Source organism: Folsomia candida, unplaced genomic scaffold (assembly GCF_002217175.1).
Source record: "Folsomia candida strain VU population unplaced genomic scaffold, ASM221717v1 Fcan01_Sc014, whole genome shotgun sequence".
Taxonomy (NCBI): domain Eukaryota; kingdom Metazoa; phylum Arthropoda; class Collembola; order Entomobryomorpha; family Isotomidae; genus Folsomia; species Folsomia candida.
In genome coordinates this window covers 315049-330234 of record NW_019091206.1, presented here as the reverse complement: position 1 = coordinate 330234, position 15186 = coordinate 315049, and the positions used below count along the sequence as shown (strand labels likewise).

The following is a 15186-nucleotide window of genomic DNA, read 5'->3' as shown; positions in this document are numbered from 1 at the left end:
CGTGTGGTGTTAGTTTGTCGCGGCTGGAATAAAACACCATCCCTGAATTAGTGACAACTATGTGGTAGACTATTCCGATTGAGTCATACATACGATAACCAAGTCATATTTGGTAATGGGGGTGAATCTTTCTGAAGTTGAGTTGTGGAGGGCTAATATTTCGAAGGTCAATCTACATCATGGGGTCAAAATAACCGGGTCAACGTGACGCGGTATCCATATATTACCATCGGTCCAATAACATTTAATCCGGTATCTCGTGGACATAAAAAAAGTTATCAAGTGGTAGGAAACAAATCCTCCCTTGTCGCAATCACTCGTTGCCATCGCGTAATTTCCTGTTACCAGGTCCGGTGACTGTATGCAGTTCATGACATTTTTATGGCGCCGTTATCTACAATTTTTTGACCGTCATGTAAAAACTTTCGGGTATCTCGTTTAAATATGGACTTATGTATTACCGGATTGTTTAGAGTGCCCATTCAAGCGTCACCACCGAAATAACATTCCATTCCAACAAAAGGATTTTACTCAATCTTTAATCCACTCTAGAGTAATCTCTTATCAATTCTGGGTGGATGAGTGAATATAAAAGGGATAAAGAACCTCCATTTTCTTGTCATTCATAGATTCACACACCTCCCTTTACCACGTTCGGTTACCCTGCCAACACGCCATTTACACTGTTTCGTTTTTGAAAAATGGATTTCCTCCGCCTTACCAACATTATTCGCATAATCTTGCTCTTCTCCATCGCCCCATCTTACGGACAACGTCTCTCCGCTGTCTATTCGTCTACAAGTCTTGAATATCCGAGTTCCCTAATTGCTGCATTTCACGATGGGGACGATTCTATTTATGTATTTGGCGGTCTCGGAGACATTGGCTTTATCAGGAAAATTTACCTCTACAACATTACATCCGACACGATCCGAACCATTGGATCTATTTCAGCATCACGTCTACACGCTGGCTCAATTCAGCAAGACAAAGATGGGAATTTATTATATTTTGGTAATGAAGACGTGAACTATCGTGCCATCAAATTTGACCCGGTACAAAATACCACTTGCCCAATCCCTGACACACCAGATTTGAATGGTTGTCGCGCTATCAAGTACAACTAAACCTCAAACATTATTCATATCGTTAGGAAGGAGGGCAAAATAACAACATTTAACATCGAAAATGAAACATATACCGAAATTCCAGATTTATCGTTTCGCTCCCTTGTTTCGACAGGTGTTCGAAATACTATCGTGGGATTTATAGGCTCTGTAATAAACACCTTGAATCTTGATAGTTATGAAGTTACTGCACGTAGTCATGACATGCCGTATTTTAAATCTTACGACAGTATCGTATTTGACGGTCGTAGTCACATATATTTGATTGGGTCATATCTCCCCACACCCGATAGACCTGTTAGAGCCGTCAGCGAATGGAACGTAGATACTTTTGAGCACAAATTAATTCCCGTGGATAATTTTCCTTTCAATGGTGAAAGCGACTATTTTTACTACCCGCCTGCCACCGTGTTTGTGCCGAAATTAAATCGAATTTATCATTTCGGTGGGACATATCAGCCAACCGGTGGAGGAAATCCGGTGTACCTCTCCAGTATTTGGTATTTGGATTTAAACGAGTTGAACACCACTACAGCCAAGCCAACGACCCAGTCGACTGAACTCCCCCAAACGAATCAAGAAACTACCCAAACTGAACGTACCACGGCGGCACTAACCACCTCCACCACGGAAACGGCAACACCATTACCAGATCTTGTCACGTGTCATAATAAAACTGAGGGTACGCTGACTCTCTATTCAATTAAAGTCTCACATAGTTCATCCTCTTTCAAAAACTAGAGAAATCTACCACCTTGTAAAAGATTTGTCGCCCTCCCGTGTGGTAACGATTGGTAACAATTTTATTACTAGGCGGTATCAAATAAGTTTGCCTCTGCCACAGTAGCTGCCCTACAAATAACGTGGTAACAAATCGATTCTGAACGGAGTCGCTATGTGTCTCTCTAACCGTGTTGGTTACAAATTGTTACGGAATGGTTACAATATTTGCCAGGAAATTCGAATTTATTACTCATTCGAATACTTTTTTACCCACAGGTAAAAAAAATTGAATTTGTCAGAAAATATTGTTACCAGTCGATAACAATTAGCAAGCAATATTGACTTCGTATTTGCCACCAAGGGATATTGAGGATGGTGACTATCGTGAATTATTAGTAACTTTTGAAATTTTATACTTGTATCCAGGCTGGCATCCGCATCCCTACGACTGCGCCATGTATATCGGGTGTCAAGCCAATGGAGACATGTTGCTACTCCGCTGTCCAGAACCTTTGCTTTTCGATCCTGGAGCCATAACTTGTCGACCACCTCAACAAGTCAATTGCGCAACCACATGCGTCGGAAAGCCCAACGGGGTCCATCCCCATCCCCAGGATTGTTCCTTGTTCATCACTTGTGTCAATGAGGAGCTGGCCGTTTCCGGGTGTCAAATTCCACTCCTCTTCGATCCTGCCCTCCTCCAGTGCAACCTACCAGAGTCCGTGACCTGCTAATTAACTTTGTTCTAAAGGAAATACATTCAATACATATCAAAATTCATTGCATTACAAAATCCAGTAATTATTTATTTCTCGGTCATGTCTACCTAAGTAAGTACGTACATATGTATATCCTATAAGGTAGAACTTGCCAGGTTGAAAAGTATCTGTTACGCGAGTCACTTGCCTTTCATACTTTTCCACGTTACTTTAAGCAGGGTTGGGGCTGGAGGGATATGCCTAGAAAAGTTGGAGAGCAATGACAAAGATATCCAAAGATGATGTTGTTTGACTAGGATTGTTTATAAAATAATAAGTATCACTTTAAATTAGTGAAATTCGCTGTGTGTAATAAACTGGTTGACTTTTAGTCATACGTCCATATTTTTTACAAGTAAGGATGGCTCTTATAATTAATTTTTATGATTTAAAAATATTGATTTTTATTATGTATTCTATTATGTATTCCCTTTACTGATGTGATGTAAATTATTTCGATTTGTAACCGACTTGAACCACGCTGCAAAATTTCCCGGAACAAAATATGAGGATGACAAAAATAGATAAGTCTGATCCATTTCCTATCAAAACCCAACATATTCTTCCTATTCCTGTCAATTATTAAGGAAATTAAATAAAAACGATGGAAAAAATTAAAAAATAACATTTATTTTTATTTGTATTATGTATGTAAGTTTGTCTTGGTAGTTACTTATGTAAGTCTAACAGTTATTAACAAAGTATTAGACGGGATAGAAGAACAATTGTTCTGTTCAAGCCCCCTCTACTATATGTATTTGACGTTTAAATACATAATTGTTTCAGACATAAATAGTACCAAGTACCTCCTGTGCCTATTTTGATCACGAAATCATCATTGAATAATGACATAACTTAATAATGCCGGCTCAACGAGCCCGCTGTTAGCAACTTGTTTTGTGGCTTGTCTGGGCAGCATTTTTCGGCGAGACCTGAAAACAATTTTTGTATCTCTAACTTTTTTCAGGAATTGGCAAACGCAAATTAAATTCATTTGTTACCCATTGACGCCAAAAATAATAAACCCCAAAATTTCGAAGTTATAACAAATTTATTGCACAATACTGACACAAACTTCGATAAATATTAAGAAAAGCTACATCAAAAATTGATCGTAGTCATGCTATCTGCTTCAAGTAGAACTGTCCAGGTTGTACCCATATTTAAGCTATTTATTGTTCAAGAGATGACTGGATTTAGCGAAAATAAAGATTAGATGAGAGAATGTTCTCAGTGGGATTATTGTCATAAGTGGCTTCATTTGTAAACGGTGAGTTCCAGGTTAACAAGGCATTCGAGTAATAAATGATTTAAGCAAGCTGTAATCCCATTATTTATGTACGTCCAAATCCTTCAGTCAACTGCAATGTCAAGTAGGCTTGGGACATTTTTGGTAATATTTAATCGAGTGAATCTGGAAATTAAACATATGCCGGGTTAAAAGTGTCCTTTACATCCGAGTTAAGGCAACTAATTAAGTAGATGTATTTGTAGTCACTAAGTATGTACATTTGACGAGTTGCTGGCTTACAATATTACCCATCTCTGTGCAAATGTACGAGTCTACATAGATCGGTAAGCCACATATTTACGATTCAATCCATTAAGTATTATCAAAATTTCCCAAGCCCTCTCGACAATGGGGTTGATAACGGGATTACAGCTCGTTTAATCATTTATTACAGAATGCCTTGTTAAGCTGGAACTCACCTTTTACAAATGAGGTGAGATTTAAATGATAAGCTAGATTTATCCGTAATCAATCGTGTACCCATTTATAAATAACATTTTGCATGCAAGTGGTAGCCTCAATTAAGTAATTTGTCTACCATGGCATAATCGCAATGCGAGCCAGTAATGACAATAATCCCACTGACAACATTGTCTCATCTAATCTCTATTTTCACTAAATCCAGGCAGCTCGTGCACAATAAATAGCCTACAAATGGGTACAACCTGGACAGTTCTACTTGAAGTAGATGGCATAACTGCGACCAATTTTGGATGTAGTTTTTTATCGAAATTTATGTCAGCATTGTTAAATAACTTCGCAAAATGAAGTGTAGGAAATTTTTAGGTTTATTACTTTTGGCGTCAATGGGTAACAAATGAATTTAATTTGCGTTTGCCAATTCCTGAAAAACATTAGATATACAAAAAATAATTTTTTTTCAGGTCTCGCCCAAGAATGCTACCCAGACGAGGAACGAATCGATTGTCATCCCGACATGGGTGACACACCGGAGCGGTGTGCTGCCCGAGGTTGCATTTACTGTGATGCTCATGTCCCTAACCAAAACGTTCCGATTTGCTATCTCCCACGAGACTATGGCTACTTTATGGTGGGATTGCCGGAACAAATTGAAGACGGGTTCAGGTAATTAAACTCACTGACTATGTCCAGAATTGCCCTCAGTGAATTCCTACAAATGATATATTTCATCACAAATCTTATTATTAAATTCGCTTTCAGAGTGAATCTTGTTCGAAGATCGACCGACACCATGTTCGGAGGTGACTCTGCCATCTCACTCTCATCGCTGAATTTCAGTCGGATTACAGACTACGCATTAAGGTTATCTTTCATACATGTGTTTTTAGCTGGTTATCCGTTTAACTTATTAACTTAGCTGTTCTCCAGATTACGGATGGAACTCCCCGTTGGGAAGTTCCACTTCGGATAGATCCACCATCTGGTGGAAACCAAAATCCCCTTTATGACATTAGATTCACTAATATCCCCGCGTTTTCTTTTAAAATTTTACGTCGAGCAACAGGCACAACCTTGTTTGACACTTCGCTGGGTGGATTCACATTTGCGGATCAGTTTCTTCAAATGGGAATTAAACTGCCGTCTCGAAATGTGTATGGAATTGGGGAAAATGAACAACCCACGTTTCGACATTCTTTCGAAAAGTGGCCGAGATGGGTCCTTTGGGCTAAGGGCCTTCCACCTTCGGTAAATATTTCGATTATTTTATAAACTGTAAATTTTAAATTTGAATTCAGGTTATGGTTTCGGGATCTAGTATGATGCCTCTCTGTACGGAGTTCATCCCCACTACACGGTTCTGGAAGAGGATGGAAATGCTCACTCTGTTGTCATCGTCAACAGCAATGCTCAAGGTGGGGTGTCCTCAGATTATTCTTGAGTTAGTAAATATGTTATTCTGATAAAATATTGTCGCTAAAATAAACAATGTTAATTTTCATACTTCTTCCAGAGTTTGTGATGCACCCACATCCCGGAATTGTGTATAGGACGATAGGTGGTATTTTCGATATATACATGTTTCTGGGACCCACTCCAGAAAATACAGTGGAACAGTATACCGAGGTATTTGATCAATTTAGACGACACATGAATTATATGGGTCAGCATAAGCATTTGAGCAAATTTGTACATATGCTCAACTGTACATTGAAGGCAGTCGGAAGATTTCCCCTCCCACCCTATTGATCTCTTGGATTTCAGCTCTGTCGTTTTGGATATGATCACATTGATAACCTAAGAACAGTCGTAGATCGGATGATCGCTTCCGAAATTCCTTATGTGAGTAAAAAAGTAATTTATAATACAAAGTAAACAGAAACGTTGGTATGATTTATAAGTGCTACATATTTTAAATTCTAGGACGTACAATATGGCGACATTGACATTATGGATAGACGATTAGATTTCACCGTCGACCCCATTAATTTTGCAGGGCTTGCCGAATACGTGACGGAATTGAAAACAAGAGGGATTAGGTTTATGACTATTTTGGTATGGAGAACTAAAAATAAACTTTTTCCGCAAATGTATATGTATTTCGTTATTTGGGGAAATGGAATACAACCACTGACATTCAAAATATTAGGATCCCGCCATCAGTGTGGGAGAACCGGCGGGTACTTACCCAGCATTCGATCTGGGTCAGGAGATGGACGTCTGGATCAAAAAGTCGGATGGAACCCCGATGCGGGGTCGAGTTTGGCCAGAAGACGACGTATATTTTCCCGATTTCCATAAAAATGCCACTAGAGAGTGGTGGATCTACTTGATTAAACAGTTTCACGAGGAATTGGACTTTGATTCATTATGGATTGTAAGATTTCATGATTGCCTGTGTGAAACTATTTTATAAAATTTGCTCCATATTTGAAATTTCGGATACTTTTAGGATATGAATGAACCCGATAATTTTGTTAACGGCGATATTGTGGAAGGTTGCCCCTCCAATTCTATAAATCAACCTCCATACCTACGTCGTAAGCATTTATCGACCTGCAATACTGTTAAATATTAATAACCGAGCTATGATACACTTCTATCTAACTCATTACATTTGAAGGAGTTCGGCAAGATTCTCTGTATGACCACACCCTTTGCCCTGACCACATTGATTCTGCCGGTATTCACTACAACACACACAATCTGTACGGTTGGTCAGAGTCGGAACCCACAGCTACGTAAATAACCAAGATTTCAACTTCACCGCAATTTACAAAATTTAAAATTACTATTTTTAATTCATCTTTCAGTGGAACCACGGAAGCCGTAGGAAAAAGGACGTTTGCCCTGTCGCGAGCCACCTTCCTTGGTTCCGGCCGTTGGGTAACGCACTGGTTAGGAGACAATTGGAGCAGTTGGGACAATCTCCACTTCTCCATCATAGGAATGTTACAGTTCAATCTGTTCGGGATACCATTTAATGGCCCAGATATATGTGGCCATCAATTGGATGCTACAGCAGAACTATGCGCAAGATGGATGCAACTTGGCGCATTTTACCCCTTTTCAAGAAATCATAACGCGTATGGAAAATTGGTACGAAATTCAAATCACTTCTTATTCAGGCGCCAAATTTAAAGTCTAAGTTTTAAAATTTCTCGAGTCTAGGACCAAGACCCGGCGGCATTTAACGGTAGCATCATTGAAATTTCGAAAACAGCAATGTCCATCCGTTACCACCTCCTCCCATATTTGTACACCCTCCTCGCCCAACATTCCATGAAAGGCGGCACAGTGGCACGCGCCCTTTGGGCGGAATTTCATACAGATCCAGAAACAGCTGGGATAGATCGACAATTCATGTGGGGTTCTGGTCTCCTTATAACTCCTGTGCTTGACCAAGGTGCAACCACTCTACGAATATATATCCCTGATGCCCGTTTCTTTGATTACTTTACGGGTTGGGAAGTCCAGGTTAGGAAAGCATGGGATGAATTTCCTATTACCCCGGAAACAATTGCGTTGGACATCCGCGGTGGATCCATTCTTCCCACACAAGGTCCTGCTGTTAATACAAATCTTGCCCGGCAAAATGAGCTGGGTTTAATTGTTGCGTTGGACGACTTGATGGAAGCAAAAGGAATCTTTTACTATGACGCGGGAGACAATTTGGGTAATATTTCATTATATTCGAATCACGTGTAAATTAAAATTTTGGCGGGAAGTTTCTATAAAAATGCTAAATATTTTTTTTTAAATCCGATCGGTTCTGGAGAATACTTCTGGGCCGAAATTAGGCAGGATCGATTTGGTGTCCTGAATTACACCGTAACAGTAAATGGTTATGCGGATATGAATCGTCAAGTTATGGGAAATATAACCGTGAATGGTGGCCCGGTAAGGACTAATATCCGTGTGAATGGTGTTGATCACGCTGAATTTTTCATGACACCTGAAAGTCAACTTAACATTTTCAACCTCGCTTTGGTGGCGAATGAAGATTTTATTGTAGAGATGTCTTAAATCACTAAGCATATTAAATCATTCAATTCCATCGGGAACAGATAATAAAATATTTGGTTCATAATGGTTGCCTGGATTTGAAATTCGCGGTATATATTTACCCGTGTTGTGAGCTTTGCCACATTATTTATCCAATTTTGATGGTGCTGTGCCTCTAGAATTATTTCGTTCATGTACAAATTGATCATCAACACGCCATTCGTCCCTTGTATCAGTACACTCATATCTACTATACAGGAATGTAAAACCAGTGAGAAGATTAGCAATATTCGTATCAGCAGAACACCATAAGGGTGGACGAATGTGAAATTCTTCATAAGGAAATAAGTAGGGTCGATATTGCGAAGTAATACTGGAATAAATGCGCATGCCAGGGGAGCAAAAAGTACGCTAGGGACACATAGATGGAGAAAGAGTCCGATGGGATCTATCTTGGGTTGATTGTTACCTAAAATGAGCAACAGAAATTGGTTATATTCTGGCGCGTTTGGCAAACAAGCTTGGCTTGTATGTATCTATTTAGTTATTTAACAGAATTTTGTCACACTTTGCAACCTTCTTAAAAAATTACAGTTCCAAACTTGGAAAAAAATTTGGTTAGAAAATAGCGTATCTCTACCGAAGTCTAGGATTGTTCAATCAAAACCTTTAAGAACTGTAATTTTTTGCACACGTTTCATTGGCTCAAAATTTATCTACCTTTTCGATCATTTCTTGATTTCCTCAGAACTTCGATATTTCTGTAAACAAAACATATCGCTCCGCCATGAGAGTGCTAAGTTAAAATCATACAAAGCACTAACACCGTCACGCTTTCGCTGACCAGACACACAACTCCGTGTACTATAGTAAACTCTACATCTGATTGATGAATTAGTTCATTCGTCAACTTGTAAGACGCGTAGATTGTCCAGCAAATATTAAAACCGTCAAAGACAAGAAAGCCGGCAATTTGTTTATCGGGGTAGGATATGGAAGCTTTCTATCCCAAGTCAAACTTTGCGTGTAGAGTCCATCTGTTAGTTCTGTAAAGCGTTGCAGAGCTTGGAATGGTGTGTGGCCCGGAATTTTAAAGCTTTCCAAGAATTTTGAACTACACGTCGGAAAAATATTTGGTTTTACATATATTGAAAAGAACTCTCGAATCAAGACGGCCATTACTGGGCACAGTAACAAAATATAAAGAAATTTAAATTTGTTTAGATCCATCCACACAAATATGCTGTCATTATTTTATATTAATGTACCATCTAATCCAATCATGGAATCGTTATATTGTAAATATTTCAGTATCAAATAGGCACATCGCGTTGTATAAGAAGAAATTTAATTGACTTAAAATTAATTCAAACTCACGACGAAATATTTGGTATCACTTATCTCAAAAGTTGGCAAATTATTAGGAATGCAATCCTACGGTAGACATAAAATTGGCTAAATTTTTGATATTACTTTGTTCATTGTTGACATATTCCTAGGCAGTGTTTAACCCTTTGTGGCGTACATTTTGCAATACCATATTTTTCTAATCAAGTTGATCAACAACATAGCTATTTTTTACTGTGACTTTTGGCATCTGTGGGTACGAAATGTGTAGGTACGAAATTTCTAGGGGACAAAGTGTATCAGGGACTAACGGTGGGGAATGAACCCTACCAGCACAAAACACAGATTTTTGTGCCGATTTGCCCATTTTATCGGTACGGATGCAGTGCCGATTTAATACCGTTGGTACCTTATCGGTACTGAATCGGTGCCGGTATATAATCGGTACATAATCATGGGTACACAGCATGTACCGAAGGCAAGCAGGCAAACTGGTACCTGCATACCGGTACTGTTTAGAATCGGCTGTGTACTCATGATTATGTACCGATTATACTTGTACCTAGTTGGCACCGATTCAGTAGCGATAAGATACCGACGGTATTAAATAGGCAAATCAGCACAAAAATCGGCTGTGTTTTGTGCTGGTACGGGGGTGCCAAAAACCGACAAAAAGTCATGTCGAAATGTATGACAAAAATATTTGAAAAGCTAAAGTCTGCAGCAAAAATTGTCTGTATAGAATCTTGGGAAACTTGAGACTTCTTGTTCCAAAAGTTAATGATGGAGTTTAGTGCAAAGTTTGCATTAATATTCACACATCTTCCCGGACTGATCTACCTGGACAAATCATCTAGTTTTTAATAATAATAATTTATTACAATGCGATATCCCAGATGACTGGGTCATTACGGGAATCTCCTAACCTACTCCAACAAGACGTCCTCCCTTTCAAAACCTTTCTGTAATCTGTTCTTTGAAATCTGGAATACATTGGTGCTTTGAAACAGATAGTTTGACGAGGGAACGATTTTTTCTGCCCATATTTGCCCAAAAACCAATTATTTATGTAATTTATGTAAACATTTTTTCATTTTTATCGACAATATTGCAACCTTCAAGTAGTACAACGTCTTTCTTTAATTTAAGCCATCTCATGTACGGAAAGACAAAAATTATTCAACTAATATAATTTCTTAATTTCACTAATTCAACTATATCCCTATAATGTGTTATCCAACGAATATTCAGACTCTTCTGTGCGTCATACATGATTGTTTATCATGTTTGTAAAGTCTGCTCTTGTTAAGAAGTTTTATAACTTCGAGCCCGGATTAATCGATTTACTTACAAGGAAAACTACCGAGGTGTCCAACGAGTTAAGGGTCGACACCTATACCAAAACGCGCACAATACATGACTTCTGTCGTGAACTGAAAGAATTTCCGTGTAAAATTCACTTTTCGTAAAGTCGTGACGATGTTTGTGACGAGCGGGTCACCATCGAGCGCAATGAGTTTCCAGTGGGGGAGTCCCACTCCGCTCATCCTCTCCGTTTGTTTACCTTGCTGATGAAAAACTCCAAAGCCAGATTTTTTAATTTCAAAAAATTCTGAAATTTTGAAATTTCTATGAAATTTCAATTTTTGGAAATTTTGATGAAATTTTGAAAAGTTTTTGAAATTTTGATGAAATTTTGAAAAGTTTTTGAAATTTTTTGAAATTTTGAATTTTTTTTGACATGTTGAAAAGTTTACGAGACTTGAATGCAATTTCGATAAAATTAAAAACAATGACATTTTTGAGAAAAATAAAAAAGGACGATATCAAAATATTGGCTAGTTTTGGAGATGGATTTTTCATCATCAGGGCAGTGTAAACAAACGGAGAGGATGAGCGGAGTCTATCTCTCCCCATTGCACTCGATGGTCAACCGCTCGTCTCAAACATCGTCACAACTTGACGGAAAGTGAATTTTACACGGAAATTCTTTCAGTTCACGATAAAAGTCATGTATTGTGCACATTTTGGTATAGGTGTCGACCCTTAACTCGTTGGACACCATTGGAACGGTCCCTTGTTAGTGGAGTTACCGTGTTCCTAATGATAATCTGCAAGCGGACTGACTTCCTGGTGACAGCATAGATCGGCATGGTCGCTCGACCATTGGTCGATTTTGCGACCGGTTGGTCGATGGTCGCAAAATTGACCAGTTGGTCAATGGTCGATGGTCGATGGTCGCAAGAAATTTGTCATGGTCGATGGTCGCAAGAAATTTGTCATGGTCGATGGTCGATGGTCGCGTGAAAATGGTCGATGGTCGATAATATGCCGATCTATGGGTGACAGTCATGTCTTTTAACGCAGAATATTAATATATTCATTTCCTGCCCATATACCCCTTGTACTAACAGAAGGAAATGAAAGTATGTATATTTAAGTTTGCTACCGCTGATATTGACAGCAGTTACAAGCATACCTGATGCCCTCCCCCCGATTACAATGGACTTTGTACGAACAATACGACCGTGCCAGCGGCTTCGCTCGGATTTTAATGGGACCAATTTTAATTTATTCACCACAAAAATAAGCGGACCCGTGTTTTGGGTTTTTTTCTTAATGCGAGCATTAGAGCGCGTGGCGGGCATTTCAAATATTTTATCAGCCAATACCGCGGATATTAAAATGGCCTAAGCTTTTTGAATTTTGGCGCGAATTCAAAAATCAAAATACATATTTGCTTGGAATTACTTTCTCTAGAACATAAAAACTAATTTTTCATAAAATTTATACGTATATGGATATGGATAAGTATTGGAATTATCAATTTTTTAATCGAGCGAATCTAATTGTTTATGTAAAAAATAGAATTTTTTAAATTTCGTAATCATTTGATGTATTAATTAAATCTAGTGCAAGTGCTTTCTGTGCATACATTTAATGCTTTGTTAGTGTCTTAAATATGCATGATCTTATAACTATTGCCATCTTGATTCTATTTAATTAAAGTTACAAAGTTTATGATGTACATATAAAACTACTTCAAAACCTTGTTTGATCCTTGTTAAGATTTACATTTACAGTTGTAGCATCTCTGATGTATAACATATTTAAGAAGTGATAAGTAGGTAACTTTATTACGCAAGTTACACAATTATTATCACTAAAAAATATCCAAATGGCTTACAATTTCTGACAATTTAAAAAATAACCCTACTTGCTTTAGTTTTTAATTCGGCAGGAGCATCAGCTCACCGAATAGTGTTTTTTTTTCAAGAATAATTTACTGTCATGAATTAGGGCTCATAATCTAGCTTTTGTATTATTGATGTCACTAAAATTGAGAAAAGTGCGAATAGGAAATTCTCTGTTTTTTCAAAAATACAAAGACAACAATCGAAATGTGGTGATACTGTTTTGGTAGTCCCACCATCTGACTACTGAATTATGTAGTTTTCTTAAATCCATTTGGTGTAAGCAAGGATTAAGACTTGGCAAACCGTTAGAAATGTCTGGATGTATCTTGGTACTGTAGCAACAAATTGTAAAACTCATTTAATATCAGTGTTCGCTATTTGGCAAAAAGGCATGCCGAAAATTATGCCTTTTTGCCGTAAATGCCTTTTTCAATGCCGGATTGCCGTAAACCGTGCCTTTTTGCCGTAAATGTGCCGTAAATGCCGTAAACTAAAATCTATGGTTAATTTATGAGACAATTCAACCAAGTAAAATATAAGTTGACTATTTTTCTAAAATACAACTGCTTTAATTTGGAAATAAATTTATGAATATGTATTATAATCTGTGTAAGTAGGGGTGTGTAATCTTTGCACTTATAATTACTAAAGTTCAAAGTTAATTATTTTATAATTTAGTAGTTACTATAATATTTAAGAACAACAATATTTTAGAAAATGTAACATATTTTTTAAATAATCATCTTAAATTTAAAACCACTATATTCATACCTGTATGTATTTACGTATTTTTGTACATACATATTCAGCATCCTGATGTTGAATATGTATGCACACATGTATATGCAGACATAAAGAGTTGAGTATACATAACTTTTACAATTTAGGTTAAAGGATTTATACATAATTATGAATAAATAATGTAACTTTAATTGTGAAAGTTATGAAGGATATTTCCATGATTTCCTATGCATATCAATAAATAATAACAGATTTTCATTTCTGTTCATCAATAAGTACGTCAATTAAACTATTTATTGACCAGAATATCAATTAAACTGATTTGTATGAAGTATTGTATCACTTTACCCCATTTTAAAAAAAGGCATTTACGGCAAAAAGGCACGCATTTTTGTGCGGCATTTACGGCACGTTTACGGCAGTCATGCCTTTTTGCCCTAGAGTACACTGTTTAATATCAACTTAAAATGTTTCCCTTAACTTTTCACAAATTAGCAAAAAAAATTACTCATTTCTCCCAGTAATTTCATATATAAAATCTAAGACGGCTGTTATCCTCGTGAAAAATACAGGATTTCCATCTTCACAAAATGGGTTCACCCAGGAAGAAACAATTCCTACAAGAGTGTAGTGTGGATCCACACCTTCACGTATCATTAACGGACCCCCAACATCACCACGACAAGGAGATTGTTTAGGTGCCGGCTGGGCGCACATACGATTTCCAGTGAAAACCCACTTGTCGGGATTATGCATTGGGCTACACACCGAGTTATTCACTATGGTCAAATTTGCCTTCTAGAGAACTGGGCTTGAGCTGCCTTCACTACGGTTTTCACCCTATCCCGTCACAAAAGCGGACTGTGTTTGATTTCAAATAGAATTTATTTCTAAAGCTTGCACAAATCTACAATATACATCGACGATCACCTGGTTCTCAAAAGTCTCTGCTATACGTGTCCACTTCGGTAGGCAAATGGGGCGAATATTGTTTGAAAATGTGAGTTTTTCAGGTAGGCGAATGATTGCAATGTCATGAGATGCGGGGACAACTCCCCACTTGGGATGAACAAAGATATATTGTCGAGTTACATTCACAATAATACGACCAGGTTCGTCTTCATTCGACGCGTTTATGTTATGACCCCCGATCAATAGGGTGACGTAGTTTGAATGGACAACACAATCGGCTGGAGGAACAACGAGGCATTATTTATATGTCAACAGGAATTTAGTTTTCAACTATTTATTAAGTATTTACCCGCTGTTACAATGTGGTTAGCATCAATGATACTCCCTCCGCAGTAAACCTTATTGTCATACAGTAATGCAACCATCCAGGGGTAAGTGTGTGGCTCGGCTGGGTTGTCGCCAAATATGCGACTCTTGTGAACTGTTCTTGAGTTCTGAGCAGTCCTAACCGCCATGACTGGCAGGGCTGTAGTAGGTGATTGGGAGTCATATGTTGAACGACCACAAATTCGGTCACCTTCAGATTCCAAATCACCTTGCGAAGGGTCAACAAGTTTGACCACATAGAGTAGTTTGAAACCACTAAGGGGAAATTATTTGATAAG

General features: G+C 37.9%; 3 protein-coding genes across 5 annotated transcripts; 2 read left to right on the top strand and 1 right to left on the bottom strand.

Annotated features, from left to right (window-relative positions):
• The first annotated feature begins 634 nt into the window (after positions 1-634).
• LOC110856009 (probable endochitinase) lies at positions 635-3230 on the top strand. 2 transcript variants are annotated; one of them, XM_022104452.2, is made up of 2 exons: positions 635-1014; positions 2277-3230. In XM_022104452.2, exons 1-2 carry the CDS (start codon positions 702-704, stop codon positions 2582-2584), a joined length of 621 nt encoding a protein of 206 aa, XP_021960144.1. In that variant the 5' UTR covers positions 635-701; the 3' UTR covers positions 2585-3230. The 2 variants fall into 2 exon arrangements, with proteins under 2 accessions (XP_021960144.1, XP_021960143.1); XM_022104451.2 differs by having other exon boundaries at positions 635-1809.
• Positions 3231-4576: 1346 nt separating this feature from the next.
• Positions 4577-8421, top strand: LOC110856013 (maltase-glucoamylase, intestinal). 2 transcript variants are annotated; one of them, XM_022104456.2, is made up of 14 exons: positions 4577-4709; positions 4784-4985; positions 5082-5183; positions 5250-5567; positions 5638-5734; positions 5833-5945; positions 6036-6161; positions 6243-6374; positions 6469-6696; positions 6772-6859; positions 6943-7060; positions 7133-7418; positions 7491-7995; positions 8098-8421. In XM_022104456.2, exons 7-14 carry the CDS (start codon positions 6138-6140, stop codon positions 8343-8345), a joined length of 1629 nt encoding a protein of 542 aa, XP_021960148.2. In that variant the 5' UTR covers positions 4577-4709; positions 4784-4985; positions 5082-5183; positions 5250-5567; positions 5638-5734; positions 5833-5945; positions 6036-6137; the 3' UTR covers positions 8346-8421. The 2 variants fall into 2 exon arrangements, with proteins under 2 accessions (XP_021960148.2, XP_035712657.1); XM_035856764.1 differs by having other exon boundaries at positions 5638-5760.
• A 5692-nt stretch (positions 8422-14113) lies between these two features.
• On the bottom strand, positions 14114-14946 carry LOC110856038 (chymotrypsin BI). Its single transcript, XM_022104480.1, has 3 exons — positions 14871-14946; positions 14540-14799; positions 14114-14314 (listed from the first exon to the last, which is right to left on the bottom strand). The coding sequence occupies exons 1-3, from the start codon at positions 14944-14946 to the stop codon at positions 14114-14116; spliced, it is 537 nt and encodes a 178-aa protein (XP_021960172.1).
• Positions 14947-15186: the final 240 nt, after the last annotated feature.

Coding starts and splice junctions, on each gene's coding strand:
- LOC110856013 (XM_022104456.2), top strand. CDS start 6,138: ATGATCGCTTCCGAAATTCCTTAT. Junction 7,061..7,132: donor GAGTCGGAACCCACAGCTAC/GTAAATAACCAA, acceptor TTCATCTTTCAG/TGGAACCACGGAAGCCGTAG. Junction 7,419..7,490: donor ATAACGCGTATGGAAAATTG/GTACGAAATTCA, acceptor TCTCGAGTCTAG/GACCAAGACCCGGCGGCATT.
- LOC110856009 (XM_022104451.2), top strand. CDS start 1,332: ATGCCGTATTTTAAATCTTACGACAGTATCGTATTTGACGGTCGTAGT. Junction 1,810..2,276: donor GTGTCATAATAAAACTGAGG/GTACGCTGACTC, acceptor ACTTGTATCCAG/GCTGGCATCCGCATCCCTAC.
- LOC110856038 (XM_022104480.1), bottom strand. CDS start 14,946: ATGGTTGCATTACTGTATGACAATAAGGTTTACTGCGGAGGGAGTATC. Junction 14,800..14,870: donor TAACCACATTGTAACAGCGG/GTAAATACTTAA, acceptor TTGTTCCTCCAG/CCGATTGTGTTGTCCATTCA. Junction 14,315..14,539: donor CAGAGACTTTTGAGAACCAG/GTGATCGTCGAT, acceptor ATGTGCGCCCAG/CCGGCACCTAAACAATCTCC.